Here is a 16,863-nt window from a genome sequence, read left to right as displayed (position 1 = left end):
CATTGTAGAGCTGGGGACAAAGCTAACACGGTTCGGACACCAAGGGTCAGATTCTGCTCCCAGCAATGTGGCGCAAATCGGGAGTGACCGGGCTGCCCGTGGGGGAGTCGCTCCGGAATGACGCTGCTGTAACTGGGGACGGGATTCATGGCCTGTAGAATCCACATCTCAGAGGAACGCCTGGGGATGGTGGGAGGAGAAGGAAACATCCTTGAGGTTGCAGAGCAGGTTTATGGCCATAGGCTCCTGGTCCCAGCTCCTTGCGCCAAAGGGGCGAGTCTCTTGCACTGTAGTGAGGAGTCGCTGGAAGTCTGAGATGCAGCCAGGGGGAGGTGGGAGTTCTGAACAAGGTGGGCACTAGAAGTGCCTGGCCAGCTGACTTGGCTGCAGAGTGGCTGCATCTGTTAGCCCGGGTAGTCTTAGTCGGACGGGCCTCTCCTTAGCTCTGCCACAGGTTTCCTGTGTGACCTGGGGCAAGTCACTTAACTTCTCTCTGCCTCCGTTCCCCCATGCAATGGGTTAAATAGCACAGACCTGCCTCCCAGGGTGGCTCCGAAGCAGCATCAGGGATCTGAGCTCTTCCCCTGGAAGCCACAACAGAGGTGTGCACTGTTACTGTCATCACCATCCTTAACCCCGACTCTGCCCGCTGGTGGCGGTTTGCATGGCCCAGAACATTGCACATGCTCTAGCCCAGCGGGTAGTTCACTAACCTGGACCTTGGAAGACCTGGACTCAAGTCCCTGCTCTGCCACAGGCTTTTGTGGGGCATTAGGCAAATCACCTAACCTCTCCGTGCCTCAGTTTCCCACCTGTACATGGCCCTGCCTCCCAGGGGTGCCGTGAGGAGCTTGGATGCTGTGGTGATGGGAGCCATGTAAGTATCGCTGCTGGGCAGTCGACAGCTAGAGGACATTCAAAGCACCACCCACACATTGTGCCTCGTTTTACAGGATGTGTGTCCACCGGCCCACATGGCTGCTGTGCTGTGAGGACCCATGGGGGGCAGCTAAGGAGAACGCAACTGTTGATTTCTCCTTTCTCTGTACAGGACATTTCTGGGACCCCCAGAACTCCAAGTCCCTGTCCCTTGGCTCCCCGGGCAGCCCTGTCACTAAGATGGTCTCGGTGGCTGGCAAGCTGTGGTGCGGGTGTCAGAACCGAGTCGTCATCCTCAACACGGCCACACTGCTGCAGGAGGTACCTGCTCGCTTTCCCAGCCCCCAGGAGGGCTCAAGCCAACATGGGGGCGGGGGGCTCAGGAGGCTGGTCATGAACTCTGGGGCCCAGTCTGAGGCCTAATGGAGTCTATGGAAAGACTCCTGTTGATTTCCATGAGCTTTGGATCAGCCCTTTAGTGCAGGGCATGCACAGCCCAGAGCCGGGATCTCTGATCAGGAGAGCCGGGATCTCTGATCAGGAGAGCCATCTCTCTCCTGAGGTAAATACTCCAGCCCCTCGCAGTGAGATGTGTTTAGCCACGAGGGTCTCCCCTCGGTTATTTCCTACATCAGTTTCCAAAAGGCCGTATTCTGCCCTGGGACAGTCCATGGCCAAGCCCCATTGTCTTTGGGCCCCTCTGAGAGTACACCTAGCAGTGACCAATCCCACTGGGAGCTTGTGTGGGATGAGGGTCACCCTGTGAGCAGCAGAGCTCCATGTATAGGTGACCATGGGGGAGACGCTGTGGGAATGCACAAGGGCAGCAGCCCCCTACCAGCCGCCACCGAGGTGGGTGCTGTATAGAGGAGATTAGAGGTGGGAGAAGCAGGCGAGGAAGGGTGGCCTTGTGGTTATAATAGGTGGCTGGGGAGCTGGGTTCTGTTCTTGGCACCGTCTCTGGATCACGTCACAAAACACCAGGTTTTTGAATTTCCTCTGCTTTTGGGTGCCCGCTGTGAGACATCTAGAGCCCAAATATCCGAGGGGCCAACAGCTATTGGCTTCCACAAGAGGGCGCTCGGCACCTCTGAAAACCATCCCCAGAGTGCCTCCGGGCAAGCACCCAAAATGATGGCACTCAAAACCGGAGTCTGATTTTCACAGTGCTGTCCTGACTCTCTCACCCCGCAGCTGGGACATCGCTGGGATAAAGCTGCTTACCTCCCTCCCTGAGGGGTCTGTGAAGCGCCTGCCATCTTATACGGAAAAGGCTACAGAAATGCAGCGTATTCGTATATTCCTCTTCATGCATCCTGGACAACAGCCCTCTTATACCTAGCTTGGCTCAGGGGGTGTTGTGCTGATGGATTGGCTCAGGCGTCTTACTGATAGACATGAAAGGCAGCATGGGAGACTGGCTGGAAGACTGGCCTGGGTGTCAGGAGACCTGAGTGTTAATCCCAGCTCCGCTACAAATCACTCCCTCTCCCTGTGCCTCGGTTTCCCCTTGGGCCTTGTCTGTTTAGATTGCAGAGTGAAAGCTCCTTGCTGTATGTCTGTACAGCACCTCGCCCACTTGGGCCTTGATCTCAGTTGGGCCCCCTGGGTGCTACCGCAGTGCAAATAATATTAAGGGAGAATTGCCAGGGGAACTTTCCACGAGGAGGAAAAGTCACTTCCTCACCGGCAGGTCTAGATCCCTAAAGCACAGGGCTGCAAGGCAAAGAACCAGAGTGGCCCATTGGCTCTGCTGCCATTGCAGAGGGTCCCATCCATTGGCAGCAGTACGATGGACGCACTTCTCCTCTCCATCCGCAGCACACGTTCCATATCGGGCAGGACAGCAACCGCAGCGTGACCTGCATGGTGAGCTGCAGCCCAGGTATTTGGATCGCGCTCCAGAGCAGTGCACAGGTGAGGCTGTACCACGCCACAAGCTACGAGCAGCTGGCTGAAGTCGATATCACGCCCCTGGTCCACAAAATGTTAGCAGGTACCGGCATTGCCTTCGAACGGTTTGTCTGCAGCACTGAGCTATGAAACCCAGGGAGACCTGCCTCTGCGCAGCTGCTGTGTCGGGGCCATAGAGACCAGGTTGTGGGGCTCAGAGAGTTCAGTAGCAGCCATGAGGCAGACTGAGGGGAGGCATCCGAATAAGGCTCACTTTGGGGTCTGCAGATGCCAGCAGGATGCGTTTGGGATCTGATCAGTCATCCCTCCTCAGGCCACCCAGGGAGCTGTCATTTGCTCCCCCTGGCTAGAGTCAGGCTTAGCAAGGGCAGTCACTGGGCCAGCTGCCTCAGCCAGCAGCCATGCCTCTTCCCCCAGGTGACAGCGCGTGCTGTCCCGGTCCCGGCCAGGGCTGTCTCACGCAGAGACAGCAGGCTGTTCTGAGGGGCAAGCCATGGGGAGCAAAGGCCACAGGACCATCCTGTTTCTCTTCCCTTTGGACCATAGCAGAACTCGCATGTTGATTTCCCAGAGAGGACAGGCCTATGTGTAATCACTGCACCCGCAAACCAGGGCTGCCAGAACAGGGGGGCCAAGGGACCATGGCCCTCCCACTTTTCGCCACAGGCCTGGCCCCCTGCCCCTCCTCTTCCCCCCAAGGCCCTGTCTCCCGGCCAGGCTGGAAGCTGGAGCCGAGCCCGAGTAAGAGCCTCCCAGGGAGCTGTGGGGAGCCACGGACCCTCCACCTGCCTGGGTTGGGGGACATGAGAGAAGCCCCCGCCCCATGTCCCTGCCTGCCCCCCGCCCCGCCCAGGGCAGTTAGAGGGTCCGCAGCTCCCACAGCTGCCCGGGCGGCTCTTACCATGGCCCAGCTGCAGCTCTTCATCCCCCAAGGCCTGGCCCCAGGCCAGGCCGGAAGCTGGAGCTGGGTCAGGGTAACAGCCACATGGGCAGTGGTGGGGAGCCGCGGACCCTCCACCTACATTGGGCGTGGTACCTGCGGGGGGGCAGAGACAAGGGCTGCTCTCAGGCCTCCGCATCCCAGGCAGATGGAAGGACCTGGGCTCCCTGGCCCGGCTCTGGCTTCCAGCTTGGCCCGAGGCAGGGCCTCAGGAGGAAGAAGAGGAGCAGGAGCAGGGCCATGGAGGGGATCAGGCCTCGTGGCCCCACCACTTTTAGGAAGAATCCATCACCCCTGCCCCAAACGCCTGACTCAAGAAGCTAGGAAGTCCCAAGGTCTGGCACTGCCCATCCCATGCCATCATGTGACAGAGATCATGTGGGATATGTCCACCTGGCCCAGATGATCCCTGCTTGGTGCCCTGCAGAAAGGTGCATTGCCCAAGGGAGGTGGATGCTGCAGAGAGCTTGACCAATAACCTCCTTTGGTCACATGTGCAAGGGACCTTTTAGAACTTCAGCTCACCTGTGTTTTAACTCCTGGTCCTTCTCTTTGTCCCGCTGGCAGGTTCGGATGCCATTATCCGCCAGCACAAGGCTGCCTGTTTGCGGATCACAGCACTCCTGGTTTGCAAGGACTTGCTCTGGATTGGTACCAGCGCTGGGGTGGTGCTGACGCTGTCCATAACGGCCAACACCACCTCCTTGAAGATGCCCCTGATGCCGGTGGGTTTGTCCCAGGGGCACACTGGCCACGTGCGTTTCCTCACCTCCATCGAACTGCCCGACAACTTTGATATCATCTTTCCGCTGCCGAGAGATCCAGGTGGGTCCAGCAGGAGGGTTTGTACCCACACTCAGAACCCAGAGATCAGCAGGGGCTGAAATTTCCACGCAACAGCTCCCCACACACACACACACACACACACCCATGGAATCACAGGGCCCATTTTCCCACCTTCAGTTGTGTCTTACTCTTTGGATGGGCCTTCTGGAGGGGTAAGAAGTTGGGGAGGGGGGCAGATATCCAGGATATCAAATCCCACTTAGTCCATCCCCCGTGGGGCCCAAGCAGGATTGTTCCCCTCTAATACCAGATGTGGGCACAAATAATGTTCTAGGAACCACTAAAATGTCCCATGCAATTTTTAGTGGGTCTGTATCTCATGAACACCTTGCTCATGTGAGTCCAAATTTGGACCACTAACCCTACCCCGGACATGCATAAGGCACGGCGATTTTCAAGACAATCTGAGTTGACATGTGGGTTTTAGAGCATTTAGGAAAATCATCTGTTAAACAGTAAGTGAGTCTCAACCCTCACTATAGCAGAGCTACTGCTCCGCTCTCATTCCCCGGTTCTTTGTCCAGCCTGGTTTTCAATCCTCCAAGAGATGCAGCTTCACCACTACTCCTGGGAGACTAGTCTGGGTGCAGCAGGGTGCAGGTGCTGAGTGCGCCCCCTTATGGCGTGGAATGCTACTGCAAACACCCAGCCTCGGTTTAACATCTCTGTTTGGAGGGGTAGGGGGGGAGGAGAATACCAAAGAAGCCCACCACTGTAGCATTTAACTTCTAAAAGAGGAAATACACAAAAATGAGGAGCTAGTTAAACAGAAATTCAAAGGAACAGTCACAAGAGTGAAATGCCTGCAAGCTGCATGGAAACTTTTTAAAAACACCATAACAGAGGCTCAAATTAAATATATACCCCAAATGAAAAAAACATCGTAAAAGAATAAAAAAAAGTCACCGTGGCTAAACAATAGAGTAAAAGAGGCGATTATAGGCAAAAAGGCATCCTTTAAAAATTGGAAGTCAAGTCCTCCTGAAGAAAATAGAAAGGAGCATAAACTCTAGCAAGTCAAGTGTAAACGTATAAATATGCAGGCCAAAAAAGAATTTGAAGAGCAGCTAGCAAAAGACACAAAAACTAACAGGCAAAAAAAATTTTTTTTTTTAAATTAAGTACATCAGAAGTGGGAAGCCTGCCAAATAGTCAATGGGCCACTGGAAGACAAGGCTGTTGCAGAGAAACTGTATGAATTCTTTGCATCAGTCTTCACTGCAGAGGATGTGAGGGAGATTCCCACACCTGAGCCATTCTGTTTAGGTGACAGATCTGAGGAACTGTCCCAGACAGAGGTGTTAGTAGAGGTGGTTTTGGAACAAAGCCATAAACTAAATGGTAATAAATCACCAGGACCAGATGGTATTCACCCAAGAGTTCTGAAGGAATTCAAATGTGAAATTTCAAAACTACTAAGTGTCTTATGTTACCTGTCACTTAAATCAGCCTCTGTACCAGATGACTGGAGGATAGCTAATATAACACTGATTTTTTAAAAAGGCTCCAGACGCGATCCTGGCAATTACAGGCTGGTAAGCCTAACTTCAGTACCAGGCAAACTGCTTAAAACTAAAGTAAAGAACAGAATTATCAGACACATAGGTGAACACAATTTGTTGGGGAAGCATCAACATGGCTTTTGTAAAGGAAAATCATGCCTCACCAATCTATTAGAATCCTTTGAGGGGGGTCAACAAATGTGTGGAGAAGCATGATTCAGTGGGTATAGTGTACCTGGACTTTCAGAAAGCCATTAACAAGGTGCCTCACCAAAGGTTTGAGGATACAAAATTACTAATGCAAAGTAATGCACATTGGAAAACATAATCCCAACTATACATACAAAATGTGGGGGTTTAAATTAGCTGTTACCACTCAGGAAAGAGATCTTGGAGCCATTGTGGAGAGTTTGCTGAAAACATCCACTCAATGTGCAGCGGCCGTCAAAAAAAGTGTGCAGAATGTTGGGAACCATTCGGAAAAAGATAGATAATAAGACAGAAAATATCGTATTGCCTCTATATAAATCCATGGTACCCTCACAACTTGAAAACTGCCTGCAGTTCTGGTTACCCCATCTCAAAAAAAGATATATTAGAACTGGAAAAGGGACAGAGAAGGGCAATAAAAATGATTAGGGGGAGTGGAACACCTTTTGCCCCCTGGAGTACACACCCAGCTGCCATAGAGCTCAGTCTATGTAGCTTGACAAAGTGAGGGACTTGATCACAGTCTATAAGTACCTACATGGGGAACAGCTATTTACTAGTGAGTTCTCCAGCCTAGCAGAGAAAAGGTCTAACACAATCCAGTGTCTGGAAGTTGAAAGGAGACAAATTCCGACTGGAGCAGCTTATCAAGGGTCGTGGTGGATGCTCCATCCCTGGCAATGTTTAAATCAAGACTGGATGTTTTTCTAACAGATCTGCTGTAGGAATTTGCGGGGGGAAGTTCTCCGGCCTGTGTTATGCAGGAGGTCAGACTAGATGGTCACAATGGTCTCTTCTGGCCTGGGAATCTATGAATAAGCTGCCCCTTCCCTCAGTCTCCCTGGAGGTGAGGTTAGCACAGAGCAGAATTCAAGCTGCTCTTGGAAAAGGTGAGCTGGGGCCTTCCAGGGTGAGAAGCCCATTTCTTTTGACCAAGGCTTTCCAAAGCAGTTGAGGAAGGGGGTGTGGGCTTTGGGATGCCTGGTGTGAAACCACATGTGGGTTCTGATTTTTAGCAGCTTGGGTTCTCCGCACTTTCTGAAAATCAGGTCCTCAGGATGAGCCTGCAGAATCACTCAACCCTTAAAACTCCTGGCCTTTGCTGCTTGGGAGGAGAGTGGGGCGTGACAAGGCTCCCTGGGTCGTTACGGCTCATGGCTGGGGAGGGACATAGACTGCTGGGTTTGAGAACCCCTTCGCCACATTCTGTCAGACAGCCGTTCTTTCCGTGCACGCGCTGTGATCTCTCTGGGCTTGTTCCGTTTCCCAGGTACCGAGAAGCTGAGCGACGCAGAAAAGAGAGATTTGGCAAGACACAGGTCCTCCAACATGGTCCTCTCCAAGTCTAAGATGCTGGTGATCAGCGGGGGGGATGGCTATGAGGATTTCAGACTCACCAACAGCAGCGAGACAGTGGGGCGAGATGACAGCACAAACCATCTCCTCCTGTGGAGGGTCTGATCTGCAGCAGCACGGGGCCCCACTGGGGGGAGAGCACCAGCCCCACCCCTGCCTCCTCTTGTCACTAACCGCCCCCGAGCCCATCTCGTCTCCCATCCTGGATGATTTGTGTGTGCCTGGGGACAAGCTCCTCCCAAACACAGCGTCTGCAGCGTGGTGAGAGGAACACGCGCAGCAAACAGATCCTATGGGGCAGCCTGCGCTTACTCCAGCGGTGGGTGTGGGTGTGGGGACAGGGGCACCTGGATGGACAGATTTATGTGGCATGCTTGGAAGCATCCAGGCGAAAGAGGAGGGCTTAGCAGAGGAGAGAATCCATTGTTCGTGCAGTCGGCAGGGGGCCTTTCTTTTGTGTGTTGTGCTTTGACCTGCCTGGGGTTCTGCATCCAGGCTCTTGGAAGCGGAAGGTCCATGTCTAAGCAAGCACACCCCTGGACGGTAGCCTGCCTGCTTTCTCTCTCTCTGTCTCTTGTCCACCCAGCCAGAATCAGCAAACCGTCGCATTCACTTCACCGCCACCTTCACGAGGGCCCCCGCACACAGGGCTCCCCGCTCCTCCTGTCAGAGGAAGTCGCTCCAGCATCCCCGTTGGCCGCAGCTGCTCCAGCATCTCTAGGTCTCTAGCTAACCCGCTCACTCATCGCGGTCACCCAAAGAACGCTTGTGGTGGTGGTGGTTGTTTTGGATACGTATACAATATCCTTATTTATTTTCTGTGGGGCGGACATTTGTCAAGGAGCTTGCATGGAAGCAGTGGCAGCTTCGGGCCCAGGGAGTTGTATGCAGGGTGCCGACGCCCCAGCCTGCAGTCAGTCCCAACCAATGAGGAGCTGCACATAGCAAATGTCCTACAATGGCAGCAGGGTCCATTCATCCACGAGCGCTGATCCCAGAGGGTTACCTGAGTGTCTGGAGGGGAGAGGAGAGGTGGGAGCGTCTTGGCTGACAGTCAACAGCTCCGATTGCAGAGGGGGCGGAGAGCTGATCTCCATTCAGCCAGCAAAGAGGGGAGCCGCTGCATGAAAAATGTGCAATACTTAGCTGGATCCCTGATAGCGGGCAGCGCCACAAGGGGGCACTGTTAGGACCAGGGCAGCTTCACGCTCCTTTGGCTTTAAGAGCAAAGCCAGTTGGTTATTGTGGCCTACAGCCGGGGCAGAACTAGGAGGGGCATTGTCCGACTGCAACTGTCTCTTGCATTGTACAGTATTTATGGTTGTTTTTTAACTACTTACCTTTTTGTCCCCAGCACTTAATTTATGTATTTAGCTTCCAGATCCCGAATCCTGTGTGGGGATGGGGAGCAAAGAGAATTATGGGGGTTTACTCACCTAGCGAGAGAGTATGAATCCACTGTCAGCCAGCTTGCACCAAAAATGTCCACAAACGAAGGTGTTTTACAGGCAGGCTCCCCCCCCCAGAACTGCCTGTGGGGGTTCACGTGGCCAAGATGGGGCCTCAAGGTGAGTAGTGAGGATTGGATGCCCAACAGGAGACACCTTAAGGACTGGTTTTTCAGAGTGCAGCACTGGGAATTTCAAAAGCACCTGACATGACAAGAATTCATGTGCCGTGGACTCTCAATGGGGTTTGTGCTGCTAAGTCGCCAGTGTTGCCAGCTCTTACAGATCTCGTGATATTTAGTGCTTACGTTAAAGCTCCAGTCTCTGGAGTCATGTTATTTCATGAGACTCTCAGCTTTCATTTTTTTTAAATTAAATTTCTAGCCCTCATGGTTGCAGAGAAAAAGTTGGGAACCAGGACCCAAGTGTACTCTGAAGGCTCGGTAAACAGAAGGCAAATCAAAATGAACCCCAGACGAAGGATTTTTTAAACACTCTCATGATTCTGAACACAGTCTGGGGAGTTTGAACACTCTGGACTGGCAATACTCTGGAACCCTGGCTCTTTTGAAAATCTGCTCCTGGCTGCTCACATTTTCTGAAAACCACCTCTAAGGTGTCTCACGTTGGGCTCCAAAAATGGAGGTGCCCAGAATCGCCTGTCACTTTTGGAAAGGTAGCCCAGGGTGCCAACTTCTCAATCCATATTTACTTAGATTGTCAGCTCTATGGTGCAGGGACCATCATTCTGTTCTGCACTGTACAGCACCTAGCACATGGGGTCCTGGTCTGTGACTGGGCCTTTCCACAGTACAAATAATTACGAATAACAATATTTAGATACCTAAATGTGTTGCCTGAACACCGTGCCCATGGCTTCCTGGTGAGACGTCTCCCCACGTGTTGGGTCCTCATCGCTTCTGAAAATCAAGCCACTCATTTAGATGTCGAAAGATGGATTTAGGCACCTAACTTTAAGCACCTGTTTTTTAAAAATCTTGGCCTGTCTGCAGACTTCAGTAGGTTTAAAGACAACCCTGACTGGGTTCTCCCAGTTACACAGCAGCTCTGGTGGAAGAACTGAGTGCCCGAACAATGTGCTTACAAGCTCCGTGCCACACATCTAGCTAGTGTCAGTGGACATCGCTCCATTGCAACCCACGTGGCTATGCCTGCTTACCCTAGCTGTATTTCTAGCCCTGTTGCGGTATTTGAAAATACTTTATTCTATAGCATTTTAAATACTTTAACCAAAAGCTTAAACAGCATTTTGTGTCCCCAGTGACCTGAACACTATATACAAGTATATGTAAGTCTTCATGCAAGAGCCTTCTCCTCTGCAATTCCTGTCGTGCGAAGCAGCTTTCTTTCATCTCTCTGCCTCATCTGCATACTATCTGTTTTCCTGTTTCATCTGAAAACGTGTAATTTCTCCTTCCTCCCTTTCCCTCTTCGGCTGATTAGCTCCATCAAGTGGTTTGGGATTTTGCACAGAAACATGATCTAGTTGCTAGGGCACAGGGCTGGCAGTCAGGACACCTGGGTTCCATTCCCAGCTCTGCTACTGACCTGCTGGGTGACCTGGAGCAAGACACTTTCCTCTCTATGCGTCTGCTTCCCCTCCCTCCCTTTGTCTGTCTTGTGTATTTAGATGTGAAGCTCTTTGTGGCAGGGACTGTTGGTTATCCTGTGTCTGTCACAGCACCTAGCACAGTGAGACTGATCTCAGTTGGCACCTCCACATGCTACTGCGATATGAACAATACAGGTGACAGGTCAGGCATGTTCTGAGAAGGCATCCTCCGGGGATGCTGCATGAGATTTACCTTCCTTTAAGACAGGCGGGTTCCCTTGTGTGTGCACAATGTGTTGGTAGAAGTGGTTTTTTCAAGAGGTTCGTTCACAAATCACAGAGTCTTCACCTGCTGACGTCAGGAACTGCCCCGTCTCCATTTCCAGGGCGTGGGTCAGGATGGAATTGGCCCAATGTGTCTGAGCGACATGTGGGTCAGATACAGCAGCTTCCCCCGGGGCCGTTCTCTTCCTCATGGGGTGATCTCCTAGGCCGCAAGCCAACCTACATCAAAGCCAATGGAAAGATTCTAGTCGGCTTTGGTAGGCAGTGGATCACGCCCCCGGAGAACAGGTGGCCGGGTCAGCATGGCTCTTGATTGACAGCTGTGTGTGTCTCTAGCTGAGTGGGGTATAAGGTGCTGAATTTGAGGGTGGAGATTTGGGGAGATGCAGAATTTCTTGCGCAGGTGGGATAGACAGACAGTTCCTCAGCCGGCATAATGGAGCGATTGTCCTGCACCCTGTCCCTACCTGTCGGAAAATACCCATATGTCACAGCCCTACATGCAGCTCTCCCAGTTAGCACCACCTTAGGAGCAGCTGAGCCCTGAGGCATGCCTTGGAGTCAGTGGGGCCTAGCTACATGCTTAAGTGCTTTGCTGAATCCGTGACCTAATCAACCCAAGACAGGGCAGCCTGCAGCAGCTCGAGTCCCACTCTGAGCCCTAGCTGCCATGTGCCAGGACCACATGGAACTAGCCCAGTATCCTGTCTTCCGACAGTGGCAGAAACAGAACAGGGCAATTACTGAGTGATCCATCCCCTGGTATCCACTCCCAGCTTCTGGTAATCAGAGGCTAGGGACACCCAGAGCATGGGGTTGTGTCCATGACCATCCTGACTAATAGCCCCTGATGGATCTATCCTCCATGAACTTATCTAATTCTTTTTTTAACCCAGTTGTACTTTTGCCCTTCACAACATCCCCCGGCAATGAGTTCCACAGGTTGACTGTGCGTTGTGTGAAGAAGTACTGCCTTGTGTTTGTTTAAAACCTGCTGCCTATTAATTTCATTGAGTGACCCCTAATTCTTGTGTTATATAAGAGGGAAATAACACTTCCCTATTCACTTTCTCCACACCTGTCATGATTTTATAGACTTCTATCATATCCCTCCTTAGTCGTTTCTTTTCTAAGATGAACAGTCCTGGTCTTTTTAATCTCTCCTCATACGGAAGCTGTTTTATAGTCCTAATCATTTTTGTTGTTCTTCTCTGTCTTTTTTCCAGTTCTAATGTATCTTTTTTGAGATGGAGCCACCAGAACTGCAGCAGTATTCAAAGTGTGGGCATACCGTGGATTTATATAGTGGCATTATGATATTTCCTCTTATTATCTATCCCTTTTCTAATGATTCCTATCATGCTGTTCGCTTTTTTGACTGCTGCTGCACATTGAGTGGATGTTTTCAGAGAACTCTCCACAATGACTCCCAAGATCTCATTCTTGAGTGATAACAGCTAATTTAGACCCCATCATTTTCTATGTATAATTGGGATTGTGTTTTACAATGTGCATTACTTTGCTTTCATCAACATTGAATTTCATCTGCCATTTTGTGGCCCAGTCACCCAGTTTTGTGAGATCCCTTTGTTGCTCTTCACAATCTGCTTTGGACTTAACTATCTTGAGTAATTTTGTTTCATCTGCAAATTTTGCCACCTCACTGTATACCCCTCTTTCCAGGTCATTTATGACTATGTTGAACAATACCTGTCCCAATACAGATCCTAGGGGGACCCTGCTATTTATCTCACTCCTTTGTGAAAATTGACCATTTATTCCTATTCTTTGTTTCTTTGTCACACCCAATCCTGGAGGTCTCCAAAGAGCAAACTTCCAAGGGAAATCCAGTGTGGGACCATAACTGCTCGTTGGCCATGGAAGGAGGATGATCGTTCCTGTCATCTCCACCATGCTTAAAAGGACCTTGATTTGTCCCCTGGTAATTCATACCAGCCCTTATATATGGTGAACATTCATGAATATTTTGTGCCCTCTGTCTGTGCTTTGAGTCACTTTAGCTGCAGCATCTGGCACCAACATGGTCCCAGATTCCGCATCCCTATTGAGTGTTCACCACTTAGGAGCAATGCACCCCCAGTAATAACTCTAACCCAATGGCTTCTCCTTTTGAAAGCCTCATCACTGTCATCTCAGTCCATGTGACTGGCAGGGTGCAAGAGATCGTGCATTGGTCTGTCTGTTTTCCCACTGGAGGCGTCATCATGATCTTAAACTGCTAGGCCACATTAGTTCACATTTCAAATGAATATTAGAAGGAAACAGGCCGGGGTCTCAGACGCGGTGAGGATTCGGTTGGAAGGGAATTGGTTGGCATGACAGGACTTTGGATGCTCAGTAGGGCTTGGGCGTAACAGACCTGACTGGGAGATGAAAAAGAGAATGATCTCACAGTCACCTCCTCTCATCGAAGCTTTCGCAATCTCCTAGATGCTCCGAGCAGACTCTTCCAGCAGTGAAGGGTGAATCCTGCTCACTTGATCCATGTAAAATCCCTGTTGGAAGTTTCACAGAAGGTGAGGTGGGCTTGGCCTTGAGATGCAGTGACCTGGATGCTTCCCTTAAAGACAACTAGGTCCTCGGTGAGAATGGGTTTTGCTGAACTACTCTTAGAATGGGCCTGTTAGATCAGCTGCTGAGACTGGGTACAGTCTTAAAGCCGGCAAGTAGATCTTAAAACCAGAATGAAAATCCCTCCCTCTTCAGCTGTTTGTAGAAGGTCTTGAGAGTCTGTCTATTGACGTCAAGGGACTTTGGCTCAGTCTTCTGGGAGCAGCTGAGTACCCTTCGCTCCCATGGAAATAAAGAGTCCCTGTTCAGGATTGGGCCCCAAGGTCACGTTCCAGGTTTCCCCCGGTGCGGTTGCCGGTGTCACACGCCGAGTACCGCCATCCTGCCCTCTGGTTAAGGTGTTTGTGGTGAGATTGATGGCTGCAGGGAAGAACCGAAGTTTGAGCTGGGATAGAGCATGTGAGCAAAGGGAGGGGCCAGTTGAAATGAGCTGATTGAAATGTTTTTGCAGGGGGTCAGAGGGATTGGGACGTTTGGGGCAATTTCCCCCCTCTTTTCAACCAGCTCTGTCTTCAAATAAATTCTTATCTTTCAAGGCCAAAAGGGTCCATGGGGGTCAGAGTCTGCGTTCCTGCCCAGCGCACCAATGTCCCGCAGGGTGAAACTGTAGGAATTGTTCAGTCTCTCAGTGCAGGGTTCTGCTGCTATCGGATCTCCAACCATTCCAGGAATGTATGTGCCATATGTGTTTTCCAGCCCACCTTCAGCTTCAGTTAAGCCTAGAAAAGTGTCTAATGATCCTAACCGAAGGATTCATTCTGCTGGCTAGAGGTGAACTGACAAGCAAAACCAAAGGCGTGTTCGCTCACTCCTGCCTGCTCCTTGGTGACCCAACTGTGTCTGGAAAAGGTGCAGGGAGGCATTTCTCCTGGTTCTTTTCCATTTGACATCTCAGCTCCTCCCAGCCCTCGCATGGCTGGAGGACCTTGGCAAGGTCTTTGGCCGGCCGGAGTGGCGATGTCATGCGGCACTGCGGGGCTCCCTTCCCACCACTGAGAGGATGCTGTTTCTTAGATCTGTCCAAAAATCACTTCTCCTCCCCTCCCCCATCAGCTCAGTTGCAGGCTCAGGGACCCGCCTCGAAGCGTGTAAAATCCGTGAGTGACTGTGAGGCTTTCCCAAAGCGATGTGGGCCTGTCAATACCTACAGGACATAGAGAGGCCTGCAGCTCAGATCCCATCGTCCTGTGAAAGACGCTGTAAATATTTTCTTTGCCTTTTGCCCTTAAAGCAAAGTCCCTCCCATTTGTAAACACTAGGGGACGCCGCTTGCACACAGCGGTGCAGACCACTGCTGCTCCCCCTGGCAGAGAGGTAGAAAGGAGCTCCATTCATCAATGGCCGCGAGTGAGGCCAGGCTCCCAGACCGTGCCGTCTCCCGGCGCAGTCTAGAGACGCAATGGTGGCAGAGTTGCGTGTGATCCATCAAAGGGCCAATCCCTGCTACCCAGGGGTGCTGGAACTGGGGGTGCGGCACCACCCCCCACTTGAAGCGGTTTCCATCATATTCAGGGTTTACAGTTTTGTTCAATGGCTCTCGGCACCCCCACTCCACAAACTGCTCAAACATCACTGCTGATACCACCCATATGCCAGGCGGGTGCGGTTGGCTCCTCCAGCCAGGCCCTGGGTCTTTCTTTTGAGGAGTATGCTGCTGCTACTCCATAGAGAACTAAGGGACTGGCATTTGCACCTGAGATGCACCCGAGGAGAGGACAGGCAAAGCAAGGCACAGTCTCCCATGCTCACTCCCCTCCCTGTTTGACTCTGTTCTCTTGGCTTTATTTCTCTGTTTGGTGAGAGATCCCGCTGAGACGTACTGTAAATATTGGTATATATTGCCGCCTCTGTACATAGTGTTCTCAAGTCTTTGATTGTTGATATGAATTTAATGGCATATTTTTATATACTTGTTTAAGTTTCACAGGCACAGCAAGGGGTGCCGACCACATTTAAGTTATAACTACTACAGTGCATTAAAGACCAGAACAAAACAAAAAGCTTTTACTCCTGAAGTATTACCAGTCCCGTGAGGTGTTACGACGATCACATTATGCCTGGGTTTGTTTGTTTTTTATTTTGTCACCGTGGGTTCTTTGTCATTAAAGGTCACTGATGTCAGAGCCCAAATCTGTGTGTGTTCTTTTCCTTCGCCCTGTTGTGGCAGTTCGTAACTGATAGCTGGGTTTGAATCAATGTCCTTCAGCTCTAAAAGAAGGAAACACTATTGCTCGAACTAAAGGTCTAAGCCTGGCAAGCCACTATCTTCAGCAGGTTCATAAGTCTAATTTTTAGAGCAGTCACTAGTTGGGGACAAAGACCTCCACTCTCCCAGTGCGGGTTGCAGCTATCTTAGGGTATCCAGCATCTAAGCAGTGAACAATAAGAAATGGGGCCTTTTTCTGTGGAAAATGGTGAGTTTTCATTGAAATATTTGGATTTGGAAATGCCAGCATAGTGCCTGGTCTACATCTCCCATGATACACCATAGTCTCCCCTCTTAGTGAGAGGAGGGCAGACATCATGGCGGTTGCATGACTATGCTGCATCATGGGAGATGTAGTCCAGCTGACACTTTCCACAAAAAGTTTCACTTTACTGAGAGCTGAACATCCCAGAACTGTGGGGTCTGTGAAAGCCAGATCTGATTTTCACAAATCCCCCCTCTCTTTATAACACCCCTAGATCAGAACACTCCCAGACTTTGAGATCTGCACCTGAATTTTGCAACTCGAGCCCAGCTCTAAGCTATAGCGTAATGCGGCTGTGCTGTGTCGTGCAGAACAGCTCCTGGGCCGCCCCGCAGCTGCATTCATGTCCGTGATGGGTGAAGTGACTCCTGCACATAAAGGCCGTGAAGCTGCTATGCTGAGCTCAGTGGGAAATTGGTCACTGAAGTCAATGGGCGCACGCCCAGCTGCTGAGTTTGCAAAGTGCTTTGGGATGGAGGGTGCTGGATAAGACATTACCGCTACTCAGAGTGGACGGGGACACTGACCATCCCCTGTGAAAATGCTGAGGGCTGTTACTGGCCACACACACCCCCCTGCCGTGAAACTCTCTACCATGTATTTGCTGCTCCGCAGTTGCGCTGGCAGGAGAATTAACGGAAGAAAGATGGTTTCAGAGTAGCAGCCGTGTTAATCTGTATCCGCAAAAAGAAAAGGAGGACTTGTGGCACCTTAGAGACTAACCAATTTATTAGAGCATAAGCTTTATGGTAACACCCAGTGTTTCATGTTCTCTGTGGAAGAAAGATGCACCTCCCAGAGCCACCATGCCAGGGATTGCAGGTCACATATTGCTCCCATTTACAAT

At 51.1% G+C, this 16,863-nt stretch overlaps 1 protein-coding gene across 1 annotated transcript in view; it reads left to right on the top strand.

Annotated features, from left to right (window-relative positions):
- ARHGEF17 (Rho guanine nucleotide exchange factor 17) overlaps positions 1-15,668 on the top strand; it is a 244,457-nt gene extending 228,789 nt beyond the window's left edge. The window contains exons 18-21 of the mRNA XM_048839474.2: positions 1,052-1,200; positions 2,701-2,875; positions 4,301-4,558; positions 7,562-15,668. Coding sequence (XP_048695431.2) covers positions 1,052-1,200; positions 2,701-2,875; positions 4,301-4,558; positions 7,562-7,752 — 773 coding nt within the window. The 3' untranslated portion in view covers positions 7,753-15,668. The remainder of the gene's footprint in view (positions 1-1,051; positions 1,201-2,700; positions 2,876-4,300; positions 4,559-7,561) is intronic.
- The last annotated feature ends 1,195 nt before the right edge of the window (positions 15,669-16,863 follow it).

Source organism: Caretta caretta, chromosome 1, assembly GCF_965140235.1.
Source record: "Caretta caretta isolate rCarCar2 chromosome 1, rCarCar1.hap1, whole genome shotgun sequence".
Lineage (NCBI taxonomy): Eukaryota > Metazoa > Chordata > Testudines > Cheloniidae > Caretta > Caretta caretta.
This window is presented reverse-complemented; position numbering and strand designations above follow the sequence as displayed.